General features: G+C 42.8%; 2 protein-coding genes across 3 annotated transcripts; both read right to left on the reverse strand.

Annotated features, from left to right (window-relative positions):
- Window positions 1–686: 686 nt before the first annotated feature.
- LOC139566765 (uncharacterized) lies at window positions 687–20,296 on the reverse strand. 2 transcript variants are annotated; one of them, XM_071388058.1, is made up of 7 exons: window positions 19,800–20,296; window positions 19,238–19,368; window positions 18,869–19,045; window positions 12,805–12,969; window positions 5,586–5,697; window positions 5,215–5,342; window positions 687–4,162 (listed from the first exon to the last, which is right to left on the reverse strand). In XM_071388058.1, the coding sequence occupies exons 1-7, from the start codon at window positions 20,080–20,082 to the stop codon at window positions 3,341–3,343; spliced, it is 1,818 nt and encodes a 605-aa protein (XP_071244159.1). In that variant the 5' UTR covers window positions 20,083–20,296; the 3' UTR covers window positions 687–3,340. The 2 variants fall into 2 exon arrangements, with proteins under 2 accessions (XP_071244159.1, XP_071244161.1); XM_071388060.1 differs by lacking the exon at window positions 687–4,162 and having other exon boundaries at window positions 4,399–5,342.
- LOC139566805 (zinc finger protein 239-like) lies at window positions 17,297–18,860 on the reverse strand. Its single transcript, XM_071388133.1, has one exon. The coding sequence runs from the start codon at window positions 18,605–18,607 to the stop codon at window positions 17,753–17,755; it is 855 nt and encodes a 284-aa protein (XP_071244234.1). The 5' UTR covers window positions 18,608–18,860; the 3' UTR covers window positions 17,297–17,752.
- Window positions 20,297–21,638: the final 1,342 nt, after the last annotated feature.

Below are 21,638 nucleotides of genomic sequence, written 5' to 3' on the forward strand. Positions count from 1 at the left end.
CCCAAGTTAAACAATTTAAAGGCAATGCTACCAAATACTAATTGAGTGTATGTAAACTTCTGACCCACTGGGAATGTGATGACAGAAATAACATCTGAAATAAATCATCTCTCTACTATTATTCTGACATTTCACATTCTGAAAATAAAAAGTGGTGATTCTAACTGACCTAAGACAGGGAATTTTTACTAGGATTAAATGTCAGGAATTGTGAAAAACTGAGTTTAAATGTGTTTGGCTAAGGTGTATGTAAACCTCCAACTTCAACTGTAGCCTCGTTATTGTGTTACTTTTTTAAAATAAAAACTTTAGTGTATTTGGTAAATATTTTCTTAACTCTTCTTGAACTGCACTGTTGGTTAAGGGCTTGTAAGTAAGCATTTTACAGCAAGGTCTACACTTGTTGTATTCGGTGCATGTGACAAATAAAGTTTGATTTGCATCGACAGACAGCAGCATGGCACGAAAGTGCGGAACAGGCATCAACAACAGTCAGAGGTTGACAACCAAACGAGGCAGGACTCAGCTAGAGCTTTTCAACCCGTTCCTGGACCAACAGGTGAAGTTATGACAGTGTGACAGTGCCCCTGATAATGAAATGGATGGCTAGAGAGTAACGTTGTCTGGATAAATGTATGGTTATAGCGGGTCTACATTGAGTTATGAGTCATGACATAATCCCATAAAACCTTCTGATTCATGTTTATTGGTAGTTGAGTATGAATAGTCAGAATAGAATTGTCTATAGGCCGATATTACAAATGTAATCGGTAATTACTATGGAGAGGGGCTAGCTACTCTTATTGTTATTTTAAAATCAGAGTAACTGATTTTGCCTCCTTTCATCCTAGATATAACCCAGTCAAGAGCAGAGGGGCCCAAACAGTCACATCTGTAGTTTTTCCCTCGGACCCTTCAGGGGGATAGAAGACCTGTACCACTCTTCATGAAAGAGTGGTACAGTACGCATAAATGGCTAGAATACTCTCAGAGTAAAGACTCCGCCTACTGCTATGCTTGCCGGCACTTCAGTCTCTACATCTGAAGAGGGGTTCAAAAATGTGAAAAAAGCAACTTACAAAGATGGGGGATTTGTAGGCCATGCCAAATTAGAATCACATACTAATGCTATGTTAGCATGGGCAGAATATGAAAAGCCGACTGCAAGCAAATGCTCCCTCAGCCTCCTTAAATGCAGAATCTAATAAATTAGTGAGGGGAAATAGAGAGTACATTAAAACTGTTGGAGAAACCCTGCTCCTCACAGCTACGCAAAACGTTGCACAGAGAGCACAAAGAAACGGAAGGTCAGAATAAAAGGACATTTCCTCTCTATTATGGAACTGCTAGCCAAGCATGATCACAGTCAAAAGAAAAATGACAAGTCAAAGAAATGCAACATACTTTGGGCATAGTACACAACAACAAAAAATTTGATTGCCTGGCTGAAATGGTCCGCACCTCAATAATTAGTGAAGTTGCACAAAGTGAGGCTTTCAGCATTATGGTTGACGAGACCAAAGACATTAGCAAGAAGGAACAGATGTCCTTTGTAATTCGATACTATTACAATGGGTCAATATGTGAACGTTTCCTCACCTTTGAAGCAGCAGAGCGCCTGGATGCTACAGCACTTTCACAGAAAATTGTACAAATACTGCAGAAGTATGTCCTTGACTACAGAAACCACCTAGTAGGGCAAGCATATGATGGTGCCTCTGCCATGAGTGGAATGAACACAGGTGTGCAAGCACGCATTAAATCAGAGGCCCCATTTGCTTTTTATGTTCACTGAAATGCACATTGCTTAAATGTAGTATTAGTTGACAGTGTGAAATGCATCCCTGAAGCCTATTGTTTCTTTTCTATTTAGCAGAAACTGTATGTCTTTGTGTCAGGGTCATATGTGCACCAAAGGTGGCTAGAGGTACAGAGGGAGATGTTTCGGGGGGGCCCGAGAGAGTTACAATGGCTGATAGAGACACGGTGGACATGTAGGTACAATGCTTGCAAGACAGTGAAGGACAGACTGCCAGCCATCATATGTCTACTGAAAGAAATATCTGACGAGAGAAATGGTGACAGAGCTGTAGAGGCAAGAGGTCTATTAGCCCAAATATATCTAAAGTTTGTTGGCCTCCTTGTAACATTCACCAATGTTTTTGGTGAGATAAAACATCTGTCAGATATTTTACATTCCCCACAATTCAACTTGGGCACATCAAGGGTATTACATTTCCACTCCAATAGTTCAAAGACAGGTCAACACAGATGAGGAGTCATTTCGGGCAGGTTCACTCATTCCAATTGTTGATGTGCTTCTCTCTGAGGCGAAGAGAAGATTTTCTAAAGAAAATTGTGTCATAATGCAAGGGATACAAGCCTTGAATCAGAATGTGAGCGCAGTTTTCTGTTCTAACGTTAACACCCCCAAAATTTCTCGTCACTCATGGTATTTCTCAAGACAGTCTTGATTAAGTGTAGAGTCCAGAAGGGCTCGGGCCATAAATCTTGATGATTTTGTGGATGTGTTTGCCAAAAGACCCCGCAACAGACAAATAAAGCTGTATTGAAAAGAATGTAGCCCAATAAAGCAGGGATATGAATAGGTTGTGAGTAGGCTATAGTAAAATGTATATTGTTGTCCATGATTATGCTTTTGTTTTGTTTTTCATTTTGGGACATATATAATATTTTAGTTTACAAAAAGACACAGCAACGGCCAAATAAAGCTGTATTGAATATAATTGGAGGCCTCTGTGTGGTGTTTTTAAACTTGAGTAGGCTTGTTCCCAGTAAATGTTTTGTTCCTTACAATCAATGTACTCCTTCAAATTTAAAGCTGTATATTTGTCTTTTTAAGGAAAAGGACAACTAGCCTATTTGAAGAACAATCAATCGCCTAACACATGTATATTCAGATACATAACACATTAAAACAGGATTGTTGTGGAACTCAAAATGTTAACTGTACCGGTATTAGTCTATGCACATCAGATAATTAGTAACATTAACTGTAAAATAAGAAACTAAAGTATATCAGTATGCGATTCCTTAACTCTCATTTTGACATCGTTTTCAACTAGCCTATATACTACAACAGCATAATAGAATTCCTGAAATTCAGTTAAGGCTTTTGGTTTTGGTCTGCCACCCCAATATTTTCAGTGGCCCCATCTGGCTACCCCTATGAAAAATGTCTGGGGTCGCCACTAAACTGAGGGACTTTGAGTACTTAAAAAAAAAAAATCTTACCCCAAGACACTTCACATGATAACTGTAATATGTCAGCTAAAGAATGGTTCCCAGATATCCCCTGCGAAAAACTCAAGCCACAGTGCTATGATTTCTCCCCATTGTGGACACTCTTATGTCTGGTAAGGTTAGTCAGGAAGGAGAAGCTCTTGTAACATAGTTTGCACTTGAAGGGCTTCTCCTTGGTGTGAACTGTCTGGTGCATCTTCACATAATTCGCCTGAGCGAAGCGCTTCCCACACGTGGGGCAGGCGTACGGCTTGTCGGCATCCGTCCTAATACTCAGCCTCCCACGTTGTGACCCAATGACACCAGAGGAGGTAGAAGCAGGAGCCACCACCCTCAGGTGGTTAGTGTTTGAGTTCCCTCCTTGACCTCTAGCCATTGTTTGGGTGTTGTTGGGATTGTGTGCTGTGTTAGGGTAACGATGAGGTAGCTGAGACCCAGGTCCAGGCCTTTTATGAACCCAGTCATTAGGCATTAGACGAGACCCTGAAAGAGAAGACAGATTTCCTGTTAGATTCCCATCAGGGGAGTCTCCCACCACTCTCTCTGAAGGCTGAATCCCAGGGTGTCTTGCTCTATTCATCATGGATACTGTGGTGTTTGTATCATAGGAACAGGAGGGTCTATCTCTATCAGCCCCAGGCTGCAGACTGGATCCCTGACTGGAGCCTCTGTCTCTCTGATGACCACCAGGACTGTTGTTCAGTCCACCTGTCCACTGGTTGTGTTCTGTGTGGTGGTTGTGGTGGAGTCTCTGTCCCGGATCCGACTCAGGAAGGAAGAGCGGCGGCTCCTGATCCATGATCCTGATCTGGGGCCAGGGTTTGTGACCAGCCACCTCAGAAGTCCAGTCTCTCCCACCAGCAACACTGGATATCAACAAGTCCTCATGGACTGCAGACTGTAAAAACAAATGGAAGAGAAATCATAAAGGTTTATATAACAAACTTTTTGCTGTACACACAGAAACATGACAAGATATTCTAAAATATTAACCACAGTCAATGGGGGTATAGGGGATACTTTGGAAAAGGTTCAACATTACATGAAAACATTCTTCCCTCAGTTCCCTACTACATTCCAAACCAACAGAATTAACTACAAACTATCTAACTAGTACTACATTACATGTCACCACTATACATGGACTATGTGCATTTTCTGCTGGTGTATCCTGAGGTAGCTCCTCTCTGAGAACCTCTTCCAGCAGTGTGTGCAGGCGAACGGCCTCTCTCCCGTGTGGACCATCAGGTGCATCTTCAACTGGTGGGAAAACCTCGTCTCACACTGGGGGCAGCTAAAAGATTTCTCCCCTGTGTGGACCCTCTGGTGCCTCTTCATGTGGGACGAGTCAGAAAAACGGGCCCAGCACAGGTGGCAGCCCAACAATTTCTCCCCCGTATGCATCCTCTGGTGGATCTTAACCTGTTTGGGGAAACTGAAGGCTTTCCCACAGAACGAACACGGGAAGCGCTTCTCTTTGCCACCGGATCTACTGATAGCATTACTTCTACTCTCATTTGTGAATGGGCTTGTGTAGCCATTTAGTGTTGAGTCACTGGCATTGTCTGAGGTCTGGTTTAACATCAGGAGAGTGTGAGGAGGACGAAGGCCAGGGAATGTCTGTGTTGTCGCAGGGACCATGTTCCAGTTGATAGATCCTATAGAAGGCAGGCTGAAGGCTGCACCTGTTAGGGGGTTAACCTGAGGCGCCATCAGTCTGTCTGAATCAAAACTATAGGAGCAGGACGGAGCATTGCTAGCCGAGTCTGTGGCTGTTCTCATACAGACACCTCCCCGTCCCCGCAGACCAAATCTACGCCTCACCCTGGTCTCAGCCAGTCTGTTGTCATGGAGACTAAGTTCGGTTGCTGTTCTGTGTTCGACTGTCTGTTTCTGGTTAACAGTTTTGTTCCCCAGCCCAGAGTTGAGGACGCTATCCCATCCACTGACCTCCACTATGTCGCTTCTGGTCCTGGCCTGTTCAGTGATGTTGTCCCCTGGGCCCTTGGCTGCACCCGTCAGAGTCTTGGAATCCAAGATGGCCGCCCAGTCTCCTCTGTTTGCCTCCAGCCAACCACCTGCAGGAAGACGTTACAAAAATAGACTTTACAAACATGTCAAAGAACTCATAGACCAATGGAGTTTGAGTCAATTACCTGGTCAAGTTCATACATTATAATGTGTGTTTTAGTATGTAAACATAAGTTGTATTGATTTCATATTACCAATGAAGAAAATCAAGAATGAATAATAGCCAGGTGCATTATTATTCCAATTGAAGATCTATTACTGTATGTAGGCTATATGTATTTCTCCCTTACCTTCCTCCCCCATCTTTAGTCCACTCCGCAGGTCAATGCTCTCTGGTCCGTCCTTCATTGTCTCTTCTTTGACCAGCAGCAGATCAGGCTTCCCATCCTCCATGTCTACTGACTGTAAGAGACACAGAGTGAGAGGATGTTGGATCAAATGAGCACCCTGCTATGGAGCATCTTCTGATGGGTCAGTGAAGGATTGCTATAAGTACTACGCAAACATGTTAGGTAATTTGATACTATGAGAGCTTCATCCGGGTGGACTGAACTCTGCCAACACTGCTCACCCAGTTCATGCTCCAGCCATTGCATCCAGCAACTTTAAGGAGGTCTGTCGAATGCTCACGTGGATGACCTGGCAAATAGCTGCAGATTATCCTATTCCTGTTAACCCTTAAGTGAATGAGCTGAATACCCCCTCTAAATCTCCTAGGGGGCTAATGCACCTACATGTGCGTAGTATGATTTTTAAAAATGGGCACAATTGACATTTGGATACATAACTAGTGTCCTGTCATTCTGGTTCTCTCGGAAACATGGTTAAATGGTTCTGTCTCTGAAAAAGACGTTGAAGTATATTATTATAATGTACACTGCTCAAAAAAATAAAGGGAACACTTAAACAACACAATGTAACTCCAAGTCAATCACACTTCTGTGAAATCAAACTGTCCACTTAGGAAGCAACACTGATTGACAATAAATTTCACATGCTGTTGTGCAAATGGAATAGACAAAAGGTGGAAATTATAGGCAATTAGCCAGACACCCCCAATAAAGGAGTGATTCTGCAGGTGGTGACCACAGACCACTTCTCAGTTCCTATGCTTCCTGGCTGATGTTTTGGTCACTATAGAATGCTGGCGGTGCTCTCACTCTAGTGGTAGCATGAGACGGAGTCTACAACCCACACAAGTGGCTCAGGTAGTGCAGCTCATCCAGGATGGCACATCAATGCGAGCTGTGGCAAGAAGGTTTGCTGTGTCTGTCAGCGTAGTGTCCAGAGCATGGAGGCGCTACCAGGAGACAGGCCAGTACATCAGGAGACGTGGAGGACGCCGTAGGAGGGCAACAACCCAGCAGCAGGACCACTACCTCCGCCTTTGAGCAGGAGGAGCACTGCCAGAGCCCTGCAAAATGACCTCCAGCAGGCCACAAATGTGCATGTGTCAGCATATGGTCTCACAAGGGCTCTGAGGATCTCATCTTGGTACCTAATGGCAGTCAGGCTACCTCTGGCGAGCACATGGAGGGCTGTGCGGCCCCACAAAGAAATGCCACCCCAAACCATGACTGACCCACCGCCAAACCGGTCATGCTGGAGGATGGTGCAGGCAGCAGAACGTTCTCCACGGTGTCTCCAGACTCTGTCACATGTGCTCATGTGCTCAGTGTGAACCTGCTCTCATCTGTGAAGAGCACAGAGCGCCAGTGGCGAATTTGCCAATCTTGGTGTTCTCTGGCAAATGCCAAACGTCCTGCACGGTGTTGGGCTGTAAGCACAACCCCCACCTGTGGACGTCGGGCCCTCATACCACCCTCATGGAGTCTGTTTCTGACCGTTTGAGCAGACACATGCACATTTGTGGCCTGTTGGAGGTCATTTTGCAGGGCTCTGGTAGTGCTCCTCCTGCTCAAAGGCGGAGGTAGCGGTCCTGCTGCTGGGTTGTTGCCCTCCTACGGCCTCCTCCACGTCTCCTGATGTACTGGCCTGTCTCCTGGTAGCGCCTCCATGCTCTGGACACTACGCTGACAGACACAGCAAACCTTCTTGCCACAGCTCGCATTGATGTGCCATCCTGGATGAGCTGCACTACCTGAGCCACTTGTGTGGGTTGTAGACTCCGTCTCATGCTACCACTAGAGTGAGAGCACCGCCAGCATTCAAAAGTGACCAAAACATCAGCCAAGAAGCATAGGAACTGAGAAGTGGTCTGTGGTCACCACCTGCAGAATCACTCCTTTATTGGGGGTGTCTGGCTAATTGCCTATAATTTCCACCTTTTGTCTATTCCATTTGCACAACAGCATGTGAAATTTATTGTCAATCAGTGTTGCTTCCTAAGTGGACAGTTTGATTTCACAGAAGTGTGATTGACTTGGAGTTACATTGTGTTGTTTAAGTGTTCCCTTTATTTTTTTGAGCAGTGTATTTAAATGTGACAGATTACAGAGGGGGGGGGGGGGGCGGCTATATACAGTGCCTTCAGAAAGTACTCTTATCCCACATGTAGCTGCGTTTCAGCGTGCATTCAAAATTGAGTAAATATATTTTTTTAGCTCACCCATATACACACACACAATACCCCATAATGACAAAGTGAAAACATGTTTTTAGATATTTTTGCAAATTTATTGAAAATGAAATACAGAAATATCTATTTTACATAAGTATTCACACCCGAGTCAATATTTTGCACCATTGAGTACAGCTCTGAATCTTTCTGGTTAAGTCTCTAAGACCTATCCACACCTGGGATGTGCAACAGTTGCCCATTATTCTTTCCAAAATTCTACAAGCTCTGTCAAATTGGTTGTTGTACATTGGTAGACAATCAATTTCAGGTCTTGCCATATATTTTCAAGTAGATTATCCACTCAGGAACATTCACTGTCTTCTTGTTAAATTAAGCAACTACGGTGTGTTAGGTTCTTATTTCTCAGAGTAAATAACTCACGGACACTAGAGAAGCTTTAACCAAGTTTAATTCTTCCCAAAGGTTCTGTACAGCTGTAATCAGACAGCAAAACATTTTCCTCCATCACAGTTATATACATCCTACTTAAAACACTCCTTCTCCAATCCTTACAGTTTATGGCTCCACAGGAAGCTAATAAAAAGGGTAACAGGATAACAAACCTTTATTACTCCCTTAAAATAATCTGACCTCAACCCCTCCTTCATCTAATCCACAGATGTCCATTGGTTTTTCTTCAGAGAATCATTAACTTCTGACATAACCCAGTCTCATTTCCTATCATTCATTTACTATCTCAATGATCAAAGTTTAGCCGATTCCAACAAATGTATATTTGGCCTTGTGTTTCAGGTTATTGTCCTGCTGAAAGGTGAATTCATCTCCCAGTGTCTGGTGGAAAGCAGACTGAACCAGGTTTTCCTCTAGGATTTTGCCTGTGCTTAGCTTTTAATTTTTTATTTTATCCTGAAGAAATCCCCAGTCTTTGCCGATTACAAGCTTACCCATAATATGATGCAGCCACCACTATGCTTGAAAATATGGAGAGTGGTACTCAGTAATGTGTTGTATTGGATTTGCCCCAAACATAACACTTTGTGTTCAGGAAAAAAAGTGAATTGCTCTGCCACATTTTTGGAAAATGTATTCTGTACAGGATTCCTTCTCCCCCTCTCCCCCAGTTTTTTCCTATCACATCCATTAAATTCTGTAACTGTTTTAAAAATCACCATTGGCCTCATGGTGAAATCCCTGAGCAGTTTCTTTCCTCTCCGGCAACTGAGTTAGGAAGGACGCCTTTACCTTTAGTGACTGGGTGCATTGATACACCATCCAAAGTGTAATGAATAACTTCACCATGCTCAAAGGGATATTCAATACCTGTTTTTGTTTTTAACCATCTACCTATAGGTGCCCAGCTTTCCGAAGCATAGTAAAAACCTTCCTGGTCTTTGAATCTGTGTTTGAAATTCACTGCGCGACTGCGGGACCTTACAGATAATTGTATGTGTGAGGTACAGAGATGAGGTAGTCATTCAAAAAAATCATGTTAAAATGTTTTGTAAACATTTTGAAAAGCATAATTCCACTAACATTATGTGGTATTGTGTGAAGGCCAGTGACAAAAAATATAAATGTAATCCATTTTAAATTCAGGCTGTAACACAACAAAATATGGAAAAAGTCAAGGGGTGTGAATACTTTCTGAAGGCACTGTATGTAAAATATAATTTCATGGCGTCCCATTTAAAAAAATATATTTCTGTTCCCAAGAAATTTGAGCTCCTGGTTGTAAATGTGTCCATAAACCAGAATACACATTTACTTGTTGCTGTGATTTACTCCTTGCTGCCATGGAGGATGTGCTTTTTCTGAGTGTTTATCCTTTTCCCCCGGCCTCAGATCAATTAAAGAGTACTGTGCCTTCGGAAAGTATTCAGACCCCTTGACTTTTTCCACATTTTGCTCCTTATTCTAAAATATATATTTTTTTAAATACTCAGCAATCTACACACAATACCCCATAATGACAAAGCAAAAACAGGGTTTTAGAACTTTTTGCAAATTTATTAACATTAAAAAACAGAAATACCTTATTTACATAAGTATTCAGACCCTTTGCTATGAGACTTGAAATTTTGCTCAGTAAATGCACTGAAGCGTAGAAATTCCTCTTCTTCCCTGCCTAAGCAAGTTCTGTCTGACTCTGGCTAACTGATAAGAATGAGATAAGTGATGCTTTTAATCATCATTTTACCTCAGCAGGCTTTTTATTTGAGTTAAACTGTGGTTTAATTTAAACTGGTCAGTCAATCGACTGCTCTTCCCTCTGCCAGACTCTAGCTGACTCGACGGTAAACCAACTTCTAGTGAGTCTGTTTAAATTTCACCAATTTACTACCTGTTATGTGCTAGATGACATTTCATCATCTCCAGGAACACCATCAACATCAACATGAGCAAAAGCATGTGGACACCTGCTTGTCGAACATCGCATTCCAAAATCATAGGCATTAATATGGAGTTGGTCCCTTCCTTTGCTGCTATATCCAATCTTCTGGGAAGGATTTCCACTAGATGTTAGAGCATTGCTGTGGGGACTTTCTTCCATTTAGCCACAAGAACATTAGTGACGTTGGGCAATTAGACCTGACTCGCAGTCGGCATTCCAATTCATCCCAAAGGTGTTCGCTGGTGTTGGTGTCAGGGCTCTGTGCAGGCCAGTCAAGTTCTTCCACACCGATCTCAACAAACCATTTCTGTATGAACCTCACTTTGTGCACGAGGGCAGTGTCATGCTGAAACAGGAAAGGGCCTTCCCCAAACTGTTGCTAGATAGTTGGAAGTACAGAATCGGCAAATGTCATTGTATGCTGTAGCGTTAAGATTTCCATTCACTGGAACTAAGGGGCCTAGCCCAAACCATGAAAAACAGCCCCAGACCATTATTCCTCTCCCGGCAAACTTTACAGTTGGCACTATGCACTGGGGCAGGTAGCGTTCTCCTGGTATCTGCAAAACCCAGATTCGTCCGTCAGACTGCCAGATGGTGAAGCGTGATTAATCACGCCAGGGAATGCGTTTCCACTGCTCCAGAGTGCAATGGCGGCGAGCTTTACACCACTCCAGCCAACGCTTGGCATTGCGCATGGTTCTCTTAGGCTTGTGTGCGGCTGCTCGGCCATGGAAACCCATTTCATGAAGCTCCCGACAAACAGCTATTGTGATGACGTTGCTTCGAGGCTTATGGCCGAGAAATTAACATTAAATTCTCTGGCAACAGCTCTGTTGGACATTCATGCAGTCAGCATGCCAACTGTACGCTTCCTCAAAACTTGAGACATCTGTGGCATTGTGTTGTGTGACAACTGCACATTTTAGAGTGGCCTTTTATTGTCCCCAACACAAGTTGTACCTGTGTAATGATCCTGCTGTTTAATCAGCTTCTTGATATGCCACACCTGTCAGGTGGATGGATTATCTTGGCAAAGGAGAAATTCTCACTAACACGGATGTAAACAAATTTGTGCACAACATTTGAGTGAAATAAGCTTTTTGTGCGTATGGAGAATTTCTGGGATCTTTTAGCTCATGAAAAATGGGACCAACACTTTACATGTTGCTTTTATATTTTTGTTCAGTATAACTGGTTTAAAAATGACTTGACAGAATTAAATGTGTATCTACAGATGGTGTTAAAACTGGTTTTCTAGACAAAACCAAAGGTATCTCACAGGGGTCAATTCTGGTTCCTGTACTTTTTACTGTTTACATTAACAATATTGTTGCAGGTTACAACATTTTTTAACCTGCACTTGCATGCCGATGATACTATTGTGTATGCTATTGCCCCCACGATTGACCAGGCTTTATCTGAACTACAGTCTGTCTTCATCGTATTCCCGAAAAACTTTATTGACCTGAAATTAGTATTGAATCCAGGTAAAACTAAGCATATGTTGTTCTCTAGAGCGCCTAAAAATAACTCATAGCATATGTATTTTGGACAGTCTCCATATTGATCATGTCCCTGCCTACAAATGTCTGGGCATATTTATAGCTGAAAAGCTGGTATTTAAAAATAATATGGATGAGTTATTTATTATTATTTAAGATGATGAGAATAAAAATAGGCATCTTCTAAAGAAATATGTCATGCCTCCCGCTAAATAGTAGAGCGCATATTATTCAGTCTATGGTGACATCGTCTATATGAACGCAGCTGCCACTTCATTAAAGCTGTTAGATGCTGTTATCATAGTGCTTTATTACAGGTCGACAGATTTAGTACTCATCAATGCAATCTCTATCAGAAAGTTGGTTGGCCCTTTTTGATGTCACGTAGGTTGATACATTGCTATGTTTTCATTTATAAAGCCTTTTTACAAATACTCCCACTGTACCTAACATTATTGCTAAACTTTAGACGTATGAGTTACCACACCCGGTGTTGGGGTTGGCTAACTCAGGGAATTCCTTTGGTCTCAGCTTTTAGTTTTCTTGCACCTTCTTTGTGGAACAATCTTCCAAATGTTGTTATATTTGATGTTTTGGTGGTGCCTCTAAGGCAATTCAGAAGGCTAATTGAGGACCTTATTACTGATCAATGTGTTGCTGTTTTTTATGACTGTTTTTCTTCCTGGTTGCATTTTGGATTTATATTTCGATGTGTGTATTTTCTTAAATGTTTGTAATTCAGGGCTCATCTGTAAAAGAGACCTTGGTCTCAGTATGACTCCCTGATGAAATACATTTTAAATAAAAAAACATGTTAGTTATTTTGATTACTTGACACTCTAATGGTTTGTTCATTAAAAGGCATGGTCCCACAGTTTAGACCAAATTAAATCCACAAAGCATCTCAGAGTAAGAGTGCTGACGATTAGGTCCACACCTGTCTATATCGTCTTATTCCTTATGATCTAAAAGGCTAAACTGATCCTAGATCAGCACTCCTACTCTGAGAAGCTTTGTAGATACAGACCCTGACCTAATATCATTCAGACAGTAGTTCACAGTGGGCTCACCTCAGTGAGACTGTGTGTGGTCCTGTGCTGCTCAGCTGGTTCCTCTGTGGGTTCAGGAGGAGGTGTAGTCTGGTTGTCTTCCATGACCATGGTCCCCTCAGGCTTCCCCAATCCCTCCTCACACCCCTCCTCCTTCACCAGCAGCACCTCTGGACCGTCCTCTTCCTGGAAGAGAGGTGATACAGATTAAATAGACATACACTCCATCAGATACATAATGTACACACACACACACACAGATACAGTGGCTTGCAAAAGTACTCACCCCCTTGGCATTTTTACTATTTTGTTGCCTTACAACCTGGAATTAAAATGGATTTTGTGGGTTTGTATCATTTGATTTACACAACATGCCTATCACTTTGAAGATGCAAAATATTTTTTATTGGGAAACAAACAAGAAATAAGACAAAAAAACTGAAAACAAAAAAAAGAACTATTCACCCCCCCAAAGTCAGTACTTTGTAGAGCCACCTTTTGCAGCAATTACAGCTGCAAGTATCTTGGGGTATGTCTCTATAAGCTTGGCATATCTAGCCACTGGGATTTTGACCATTCTTCAAGGCAAAACTGCTCCAGCTCCTTCAAGTTGGATGGGTTCCGCTGGTGTACAGCAATCTTTAAGTCATACCGCAGATTCTCAATTGGATTGAGGTCTGGGCTTTGATTAGGCCATTCCAAGACATTTAAATGTGTCCCCTTAAACCACGCAAGTGTTGCTTTAGCAGAATGCTTAGGGTCATTGTCCTGCTGGAAGGTGAACCTCCGTCCCATTCTCAAATCTCTGGAAGACTGAAACAGGTTTCCCTCAAGAATTTCCCTGTATTTAGCGACATACATCATTCCTTCAATTCTGACCAGTTTCCCAGTCCTTGCCGATGAAAAACATCCCCACAGCATGATGCTGCCACCACCATGCTTCACTGTGGGGATAGGGATCTCGGGGTGATGAGAGCTGTTGGCCAAAAAGCACTCATCACCCCGAGTACATTCTTCTATATGTTTGGAGAGTCTCCCACATGCCTTTTGGCAAACACCAAACATGTTTGCTTATTTTTTTCTTTAAGCAATGGCTTTTTCCTTTTTCTGGCCACTCTTCCATAAAGCCCAGCTCTGTGGAGTGTGCGGCTTAAAGTGGTCCTATGGACAGACACTCCAATCTCCGCTGTGACGCTTTGCAGCTCCTTCAAGGTTATCTTTGGTCTCTTTGTTGTCTCTCAGATTAATGCCCTCATTTCCTGGTCCGTGAGTTTTGGTGGGCGGCCCTCTCTTGGCAGGTTTGTTGTGGTATTCTTTCCAGTTTTTAATAATGGATTTAATGGTGCTCCGTGGGATGTTCAATGTTTCGGATATTTTTTTATAGCCCAACCCTGATCTGCACTTCTCCACAACTTTGTCCCTGACCTGTTTGGAGAGCTCCTTGGTCTTCATGGTGCCGCTTGCTTGGTGGTGCCCCTTGCTTCGTGGTGTTACAGACTCTGGGGCCTTATATACTGAGATCATGTGACAGATCATGTGACACTTAGATTGCACACAAGTGGACGTTATTTAACTAATTATGTGACTTCTGGAGGTAATTGGCTGCCCCAGATCATATTTAGGGGCTTCATAGCAAAGGGGGTGAATACATATGCACCACCACTTTTCCGTTGTTTATTTTGTAGAATTTCTTTCAACAAGATATTTTTTTTATTTCACTTCACCAATTTGGACTATTTTGTGTATGTCCATTACATGATATCCAAATAAAAATCAATTTAAATTACAGGTTGTAATGCAACAAAATATGAAAAACGCCAAGGGGGATGAATACAAGGCACTGTAAACCAGGGCGAGCGCCAGAACGAATCCGTTGGACAGGCATTTGATTTTTTTTTATAGGGGAGCACGTTTTTTTGTAGATATATGCTAATAATAAAAATAATAATTCAAGTGTTCAATAAATTGTAATTGTGAAGTGGCTTTGTTACAACTATGAAACAGAAAGCATAGGTGTTGGAACCCGGTATATTTATAACAAGAAAATAAAAATAAATACACCAACAGCCAAGACGCACGGTCAGCAAGATGCACGGTCAGCAAGATGCACGGTCAAATGACGAAAGTAGCCTAAATGTCATTACAAGCGAAAATCATCAAAATAGCAATAATGGCATAATGAACATAATTGTTGATATGAGTCAAAAAGTAAATTATCAGTTGGAGCATGTACACGTCACATAGCCTAGACAATGAACGCTGTGGAGTGCGTTGCTGAATTTGTTTCTTGCTTTAGATGTAGGGCCTACTCTTTGATAGTGGCCTGTAGAATTCTCACCGGCTTGTTCTATTCCGAATGGTGCCGTCCGCTTTCCTGTCTCACCATTTCGTTTGGTGGCGGCGCTGGCACCTGCTCAGTGCGCACAATTATGTATTTTTTGCACTTAGGACTCGGAGGAGTAGGTTCAGGTTGAGGCTCAGAATCAGAAGAATACTCAGAGATGTGATCATGATTCATTCTTCCCCAAAATCGGAGTTGTTTTTATTCAGATTTTGTAGCAACGCTAACGAATGCATCCATTCATCTTGGCCTTCTTGCCATTGTAAATTACGCACGCTCTCACTGTGTACTCCAAGTAGACAGGAAAGACTGAAAGAGTACATACCATTTTTTTTATTAGAATAGATCAATAAAATAGAATGGCCCGCCCTGTCCTTCATCAACAATTGGTGATTACATAATTATGCATTGTTCGCTTCCCCTTGCTCATCAACCCATCATACTTTAGCCTAATTCATTTATTTCATCTGTTTATTATGTGTGTGAATTTAGTTTCGGTATAGTTTAGTTTCAGCTTCGAGACAATTATCAGCGTGATTATCAACTGGGCATGGCATCTTCAACTATCGGATAAGGCCCTATTATGGAGAGAAGGGGCAACTTTGAAAACCAAAATGACATGCCCTCCTAAAACGTTCTAACACCAGTTCTGTTTGTGATATTAAGATTCTGAAAGTGTGTATTATAGACTTATTTAGGAAAAGTCAAGGACGGAGGGGGGCATGACTTTAAAAATAGCAGAGTAGCCTAATGCATTTTAAAAAATTCATGAGCAGTCCAAATGATTGCTTTAGCGCTTCTATTGTGGGTTTTATAGTAATGACATGTCGTTTAACTGTAAAAATGTATTAGTCTACCTTTTAATGTGGCATGAACACAACACGTCATGTTTTCATCTGATTGTAAAACAAATCACTTCAAAAAGTAGGTTACCTTCGCACGTTAGTCCAAAATAGCATCGGAACGACTGACAGAGTGCCTTTCTGTCTTACAATGTGTAGCCCATGTATCTGATGCGGTCAAAAAAGAGAATGTCATGCCATACTCTTTTAGTCCAGACAGCATCAGATACATGGGCTACACATACTGAGACAGAGGGGTGCTGTTTTGGTTGCTCGGATGCTTTATCTGACAGCGATGGGTCTTTATGTCGGCGCACGTCTCTGTCAAATAAATCATAAATATTTCAATGGGTATGTAGATACGGTATGGCAGGCCAGGCCCCCTAAGACCCGCCCATAATGCTGTAATAAACACACTTTCAACATGAAGTGTTTAACCATCCCCACTACAGTTATAAAGCTCTGTCGGGTGTATGCAGAATAGGGTGAGATCAGATGTGATGTATACTAAAGAGTCTCAATGCAAGTCTTGAGAATGAGAAGTCCCATTTTGTGTTTATTAAACATTTTCAAGTGTTAAACACACCACATGAAAACCACACAGTCTCTGCATGCCTGGCAGACATCTCAGCTTGTATGTGGACCCACCACCTCAAGCTCAACAAGACAAAGCTGCGGCTCCCCGGTGTCCCCCTCCCAGAGTGCAAATAACATCGAAGCAGTGACTCGCTCCTGCAGGTTCATGCTCTACAACAGGGGTGTTTAGTTTGACACGTGCTCTATAACATCCATAGAGTACGACCCTTCCTCACACAGGAAGAGGCGCAGGTCCTAATCCAGGCGCTTGTCACCTCCCGTCTAGACTACTGCAACTCTGTTGGCTGGGCTCCCTGCTTGTGCCATCAAACCCCTGCAGCTTATCCAGAACGCCGCAGCCCGCCAGGTGTTCAACCTTCCCAACCTCTCCCATTCCACCCCGCCGCACATTCCACTGGCTTCCAGTCGAAGCTTGCATTCACTAGCAGACCATGGTGCTTGCCTACGGAGCAGCAAGGGGAACTGCCCCTCCCTACCTTCCGGCTATAATCAAACCCTACACCCCAACCCGAGCACTCCGTTCTGCCACCTCTGGTCTCTTGGCCATCCCACCCCTATGGGAGGTCAGCTCCCGCTCAGCTCAGGTAATGCTCTTCTCTGTCCTGGCACCCAATTTGTAGAACCAGCTTCCCCCTGAAGCTAGGACAGTAGAGTCCCCCTGAAAACGTCTGAAACCCTACAGTACCTCTTCAAAAAGAATCTTAAATGAATCCAAGCCCCCCCCCCCCCCCCCCCCCCATTAAAATAAATAAATAAATACAAATAGTATTTTCCTACTCGCACAGATATTGCTGATAACTACTTTATTGAGGTAAACTGTACTTGCTATGACTGTGATAAGTTGCTCTGGATAAGAGCATCTGCTAAATGATTGAATTGTAAATGTAATGTCTCAACAACAAAAATTATCAGGAACTTGATAAACTGCATTAATTTTCTCCTAAAAATTGTCTTGGATAAGAAATTAAGTAGTTGAATGGAGGTAATGAAACAGGCATTGCTGAACACCATATAGCCTACAGAGTACAAACCCAATATGTAACAGACTTTTTAGGCTTATATATGCGTTGTATATCACACAATATCTGGATGCAATATTCTACCCAGTAATATTCAACATTGAAATCTGTTACTCTCATTATTCCGAATGCATCTGTGGATCTTTTCTGCTGACAATGAAAATCTGAAGCTATCGAGTGGAATGGTTTTTCTGCAGGTGTATCTTGAGGTAGCTCCTTTCTGAGAACCTCTTCCCGCAGTGCAAACAGGCAAACGGCCTCTCTTCAGTGTGGACCTTCAGGTGCATCTTCAGGTTGCCAGCCTGGGCAAAGCACATATGACACCGGGGGCAGCTGAAAGGTTTCTCCCCTGTGTGGACTCTCTGGTGCCTCTTCAGGTGGCAAGCCTGGGTGAAACGCATCTGACACTGGGTACAGATGAAGGGTTTCTCCCCTGTGTGGACCCTCTGGTGTCTCTTCAAGTTGCCAGCATCAGCGAAGCACATGTGACACTGGGTACAGCTGAAGGGTTTTATCCCTGTATGGACCCTCTGGTGGATCTCCACCTTCTGGGGGCAGCTGAAGCCTTTGTTACAGAACACGCAGAGGAACTGTTTCTCTTTGCTATTGCCGGATGTTGGTGTCTGTCCCTGAACCTTGGCCCTTTTGTCTTCTGAGTTCAATACCTGATCGAAAAGGACGCAGCCATGTGAATTGGAAGGCCCCATCGACGTGGACACAGGTTCACGATCTCTGAGCACGTGCAAATGGGAGTGGGTCGCGACATTTGGATTTGTCTCCAAGCTTTCCCTGTAATCTAAGAAATATCTGCCTTGTGAGTGTCCTTCATCTAAGTGAGTCTTGTCTACATTCCACGTCAGAGGCCCGTCGCCCTCCACTTTCACAGTCACGTTATCTACCACTACATCCTCCCCTTTCTTATCTTGGCACCCTTCAGAGTATACACTACTACTGTACCGGTTCCAGTCCCGTCTAGACAGATCAGTCTGTGTCTCTAAACCCAAGGGCATGTTGCCAGGGTCCATCTCTGTAGTGTAAGAACAAGACAGATCATTGCCAGACTCTAACGCATAACCTGAGTCCCGATGGGAATGAACCGTTCTCGGGCTCGTGATACTGTAAAGCAAATACTCTGAGCCGGGAGAAGGAGGACAGCCCAGTGGTCCCAACTCCAGTCTCTCTGGGTCTGATCTGTGGTCAGGTCCTGTGTGTAAGAGCCTGTGTATTACAGTTAAATTCTCGCTTTCTGTCTCTGACTTGAGGACGGCGTTCAGCGTTCCACTGACCTCCATGATGCTGCATCGGTTCTTAGGCTGGGGTGGGGCAGCGGGGTCCTCCGTGGCTAAAGAGGGCGCCATACCAGCCACTATGCCAGTCTGGATGTCTCTGCTGTGTCGTGGGTCATCTCCTTCAGTCCTCTCCTGCTTGACCAGAGAAGATCCTCCAGCCTCTGCATCTGCAGACTGACACAAGAAGGGAGGAGGTTATTGTCGGTACATGAGTTGAATTGGATAACAATGTTGTAGGAAATTTTCACAAGCTCCCCTGTGGCAGATAAATAAGGACGTACAAATGAATAGCTGAGGGGAACCTTTCTGAAATAAACGAGCCACATTTGATGTACTGTCATTTTTATGTTACACTATGACACCAACCTCTATTACAATAACATGCTGAGTTGAGGTTCCACTCCCCTCATCTATAGATAAGGGTTGGTCATCTCTCCATGCATTGTGTCCCGCTGGCTTCACAAAGCCCCTGTGGCATCCAGTAAGATGTCCTTCACCTGAGAGTGATTGTGGGAAAAGAGGTGGTTAAGTTAGGTACTGTCAATGCTCAACGGTATATTGTACACTATTGTCACTGTCTACAATTGGCAAGGATGTAAGGTAACACTTATAACACTATTCATAACTTTTTGATATACAATTTATTGATTGATTATATTCCATGCCAAAAATATTAAGTATAACAAAAGGAAATTCAAGAATTTGCTTAGAATATGATAGTGTCTTTGTCCAAGAAGAATTTGTTGTTAATTGATGTGCCAGGTAAAATAAGATTACATTTTTTTTTTTTTTGCAAGATAGCTAAGTAATCAGGGGAAGTTGCATACTATCCAAAGACTGACAAAGACTAAATTCTGGGTAACACATCTGAACACATGGGCAGAGGGAAACGGGGTGACAGGCCCCTGCAGGCTTCTGCAAAATATACCTCTTGCCATTCCTCTGTATCGGTCGAGGATCTTGACACTACTGGGACGACTGGCGAGAACGCGCTCTCGAATTGTCCTCTCTGCGCGCTCCCGTGACACCTTCAGTTCCAATATCTGTAGTTTCCTTCGCAATCCCCTGTTTTCTTTCTGGCTTTGAGAAATTTCCAAACGACACACTGCATAGTCGTCGTCTACGAGTTTACAGATCTCTGCCACTGCTGCATTCGCTAGCACCTCCATGATGGAGGCTATTTGAGTGTGAAAAACCATACAGTTAGCCATTGTTTGCTAACTTTTGCAGCTAGCTAGCATTACCTAGATAGCATATATCAAGTTCTATCTCCAACGCGAATTAAAGACTACATGAGGTAAGTATGTGATGCTGTGCAGTTAAATGGGTCATATTTTAAGGTTCCATTGAGTTAATAAACGTCAAAATAAAAACGTTATTGTGGATATTGTTCTAAGTCACCTGTTCACTTCCGTTTACACAGAAGAGAAAGGATCTTATTTGTTGGCGTCATAGCTTAAAGGGTGTGGTTAAATGAAAAAGGAATGCGCGCTGTCCTTTGAATTACGGTACTCCTTATTACGTCACACATCAAATATCCTATGATCAGTATCTTTCAAGCTCAAAGCAGACTTGTTTACAAAGAACAGTGTGTTAGAATAGAATAGAAAATAATAAATAACTTTATTATTACTGTTTACTTCTTCCTGTGAGTTTCCGACAGGCAGAATTGACACTGTGTTGCTGTCTTTTACAGGTCGGATTGTGAATTGCGCAATATGTCACAGAAAAGAAGTGTGGAAAATAAAAAGGCACCACTATCTAACCCTACACATATACAACAATATGCCAATACTTTAGCCCTACCAGATCCTACTCCAGGCCAACAGCTGCTGCCACTACCACATCTATTTTCTGGGATTTACGCTCCATCAGTGCAGACAATTAATAACCACAGCAATAAGAGCACTAAATCCTACCTTACTAAAACTCATCCTGGATTGCTCTCTTCAGGCCTACTTACTGGGGGCTCCCAGTCAAATCACTTACCCTTGAGCTATCCTCTACTCTCTTCACTGCCTCAGCATAGGAAACTTTCTGCCCCACTCAAACTCGTCTCTCTCACAGAGCACCTCGTATCCCCAGCTGTATGGGTGCCCCTACCCCATTCATAGACGTTAACTACCGCCTATTAATGATAGAACCGATGTTAGCTCTAAACGTCAACACGTATCGCTTGCAGTACGGTTTTGGAAACATAAGGAATGCAAGTTTCATATCAGCAAAAATAAAACAAGGTTAAAACAACAGGCCTTTATAGGGTTAGGATTAGTGTTCCCACACGTCAATGGCTGCATTCCAAACACTTAAAAGACACACCCTCTCCCCTCAGCCCTCAAATTAAGTGGACACTTCTGATGTCGTATCATAACGTCTGACGAGTTGACACTTGCAGGGAAAGGGGCGAGGGAAGACTTATTCATTTTAAATGGGCCGCTCTTGGCCGGAAATTTGTCACTCGTTCATCCCACCGTTTTGTTTTCAGTCATCATGGTAACTGTTGTGTGTGCCTTATATGCACTACAGTCAATTATGATTTCATATCTTGGCTAGAAGACAATGCATCCGTAGACATCGAATGTTAGCCATCCTAATACGTTATATCATGTAAATCGAAAATTACAATGTATAAGTGTGATGTCAGGGAAAGTTATGTGCGCAAATTAACGTTTCCAAAAGCTAACCAAACAAAAACATAATTACTGATCTGATACGTATTTGAGCCCTCAAGTGCATTAGTAGCACAATTTCAAACTTATTTACATTA

The sequence above is a fragment of the Salvelinus alpinus genome, chromosome 39 (genome assembly GCF_045679555.1).
Source record: "Salvelinus alpinus chromosome 39, SLU_Salpinus.1, whole genome shotgun sequence".
NCBI classification, from domain to species: domain Eukaryota; kingdom Metazoa; phylum Chordata; class Actinopteri; order Salmoniformes; family Salmonidae; genus Salvelinus; species Salvelinus alpinus.

Excerpts from the sequence above, each read along its gene's own strand:
- LOC139566765 (XM_071388058.1), bottom strand. The coding sequence starts at position 20,082 with ATGGCTAACTGTATGGTTTTTCACACTCAAATAGCCTCCATCATGGAG. Across the intron at positions 19,046-19,237 it reads AGCATGTTATTGTAATAGAG|TCTGCAGATGCAGAGGCTGG; the intron begins GTTGGTGTCATA and ends TTCTTGTGTCAG. Across the intron at positions 12,970-18,868 it reads ACCGATGCAGCATCATGGAG|GAAGAGGACGGTCCAGAGGT; the intron begins GTCAGTGGAACG and ends CCTCTCTTCCAG.
- LOC139566805 (XM_071388133.1), bottom strand. The coding sequence starts at position 18,607 with ATGGACCCTGGCAACATGCCCTTGGGTTTAGAGACACAGACTGATCTG.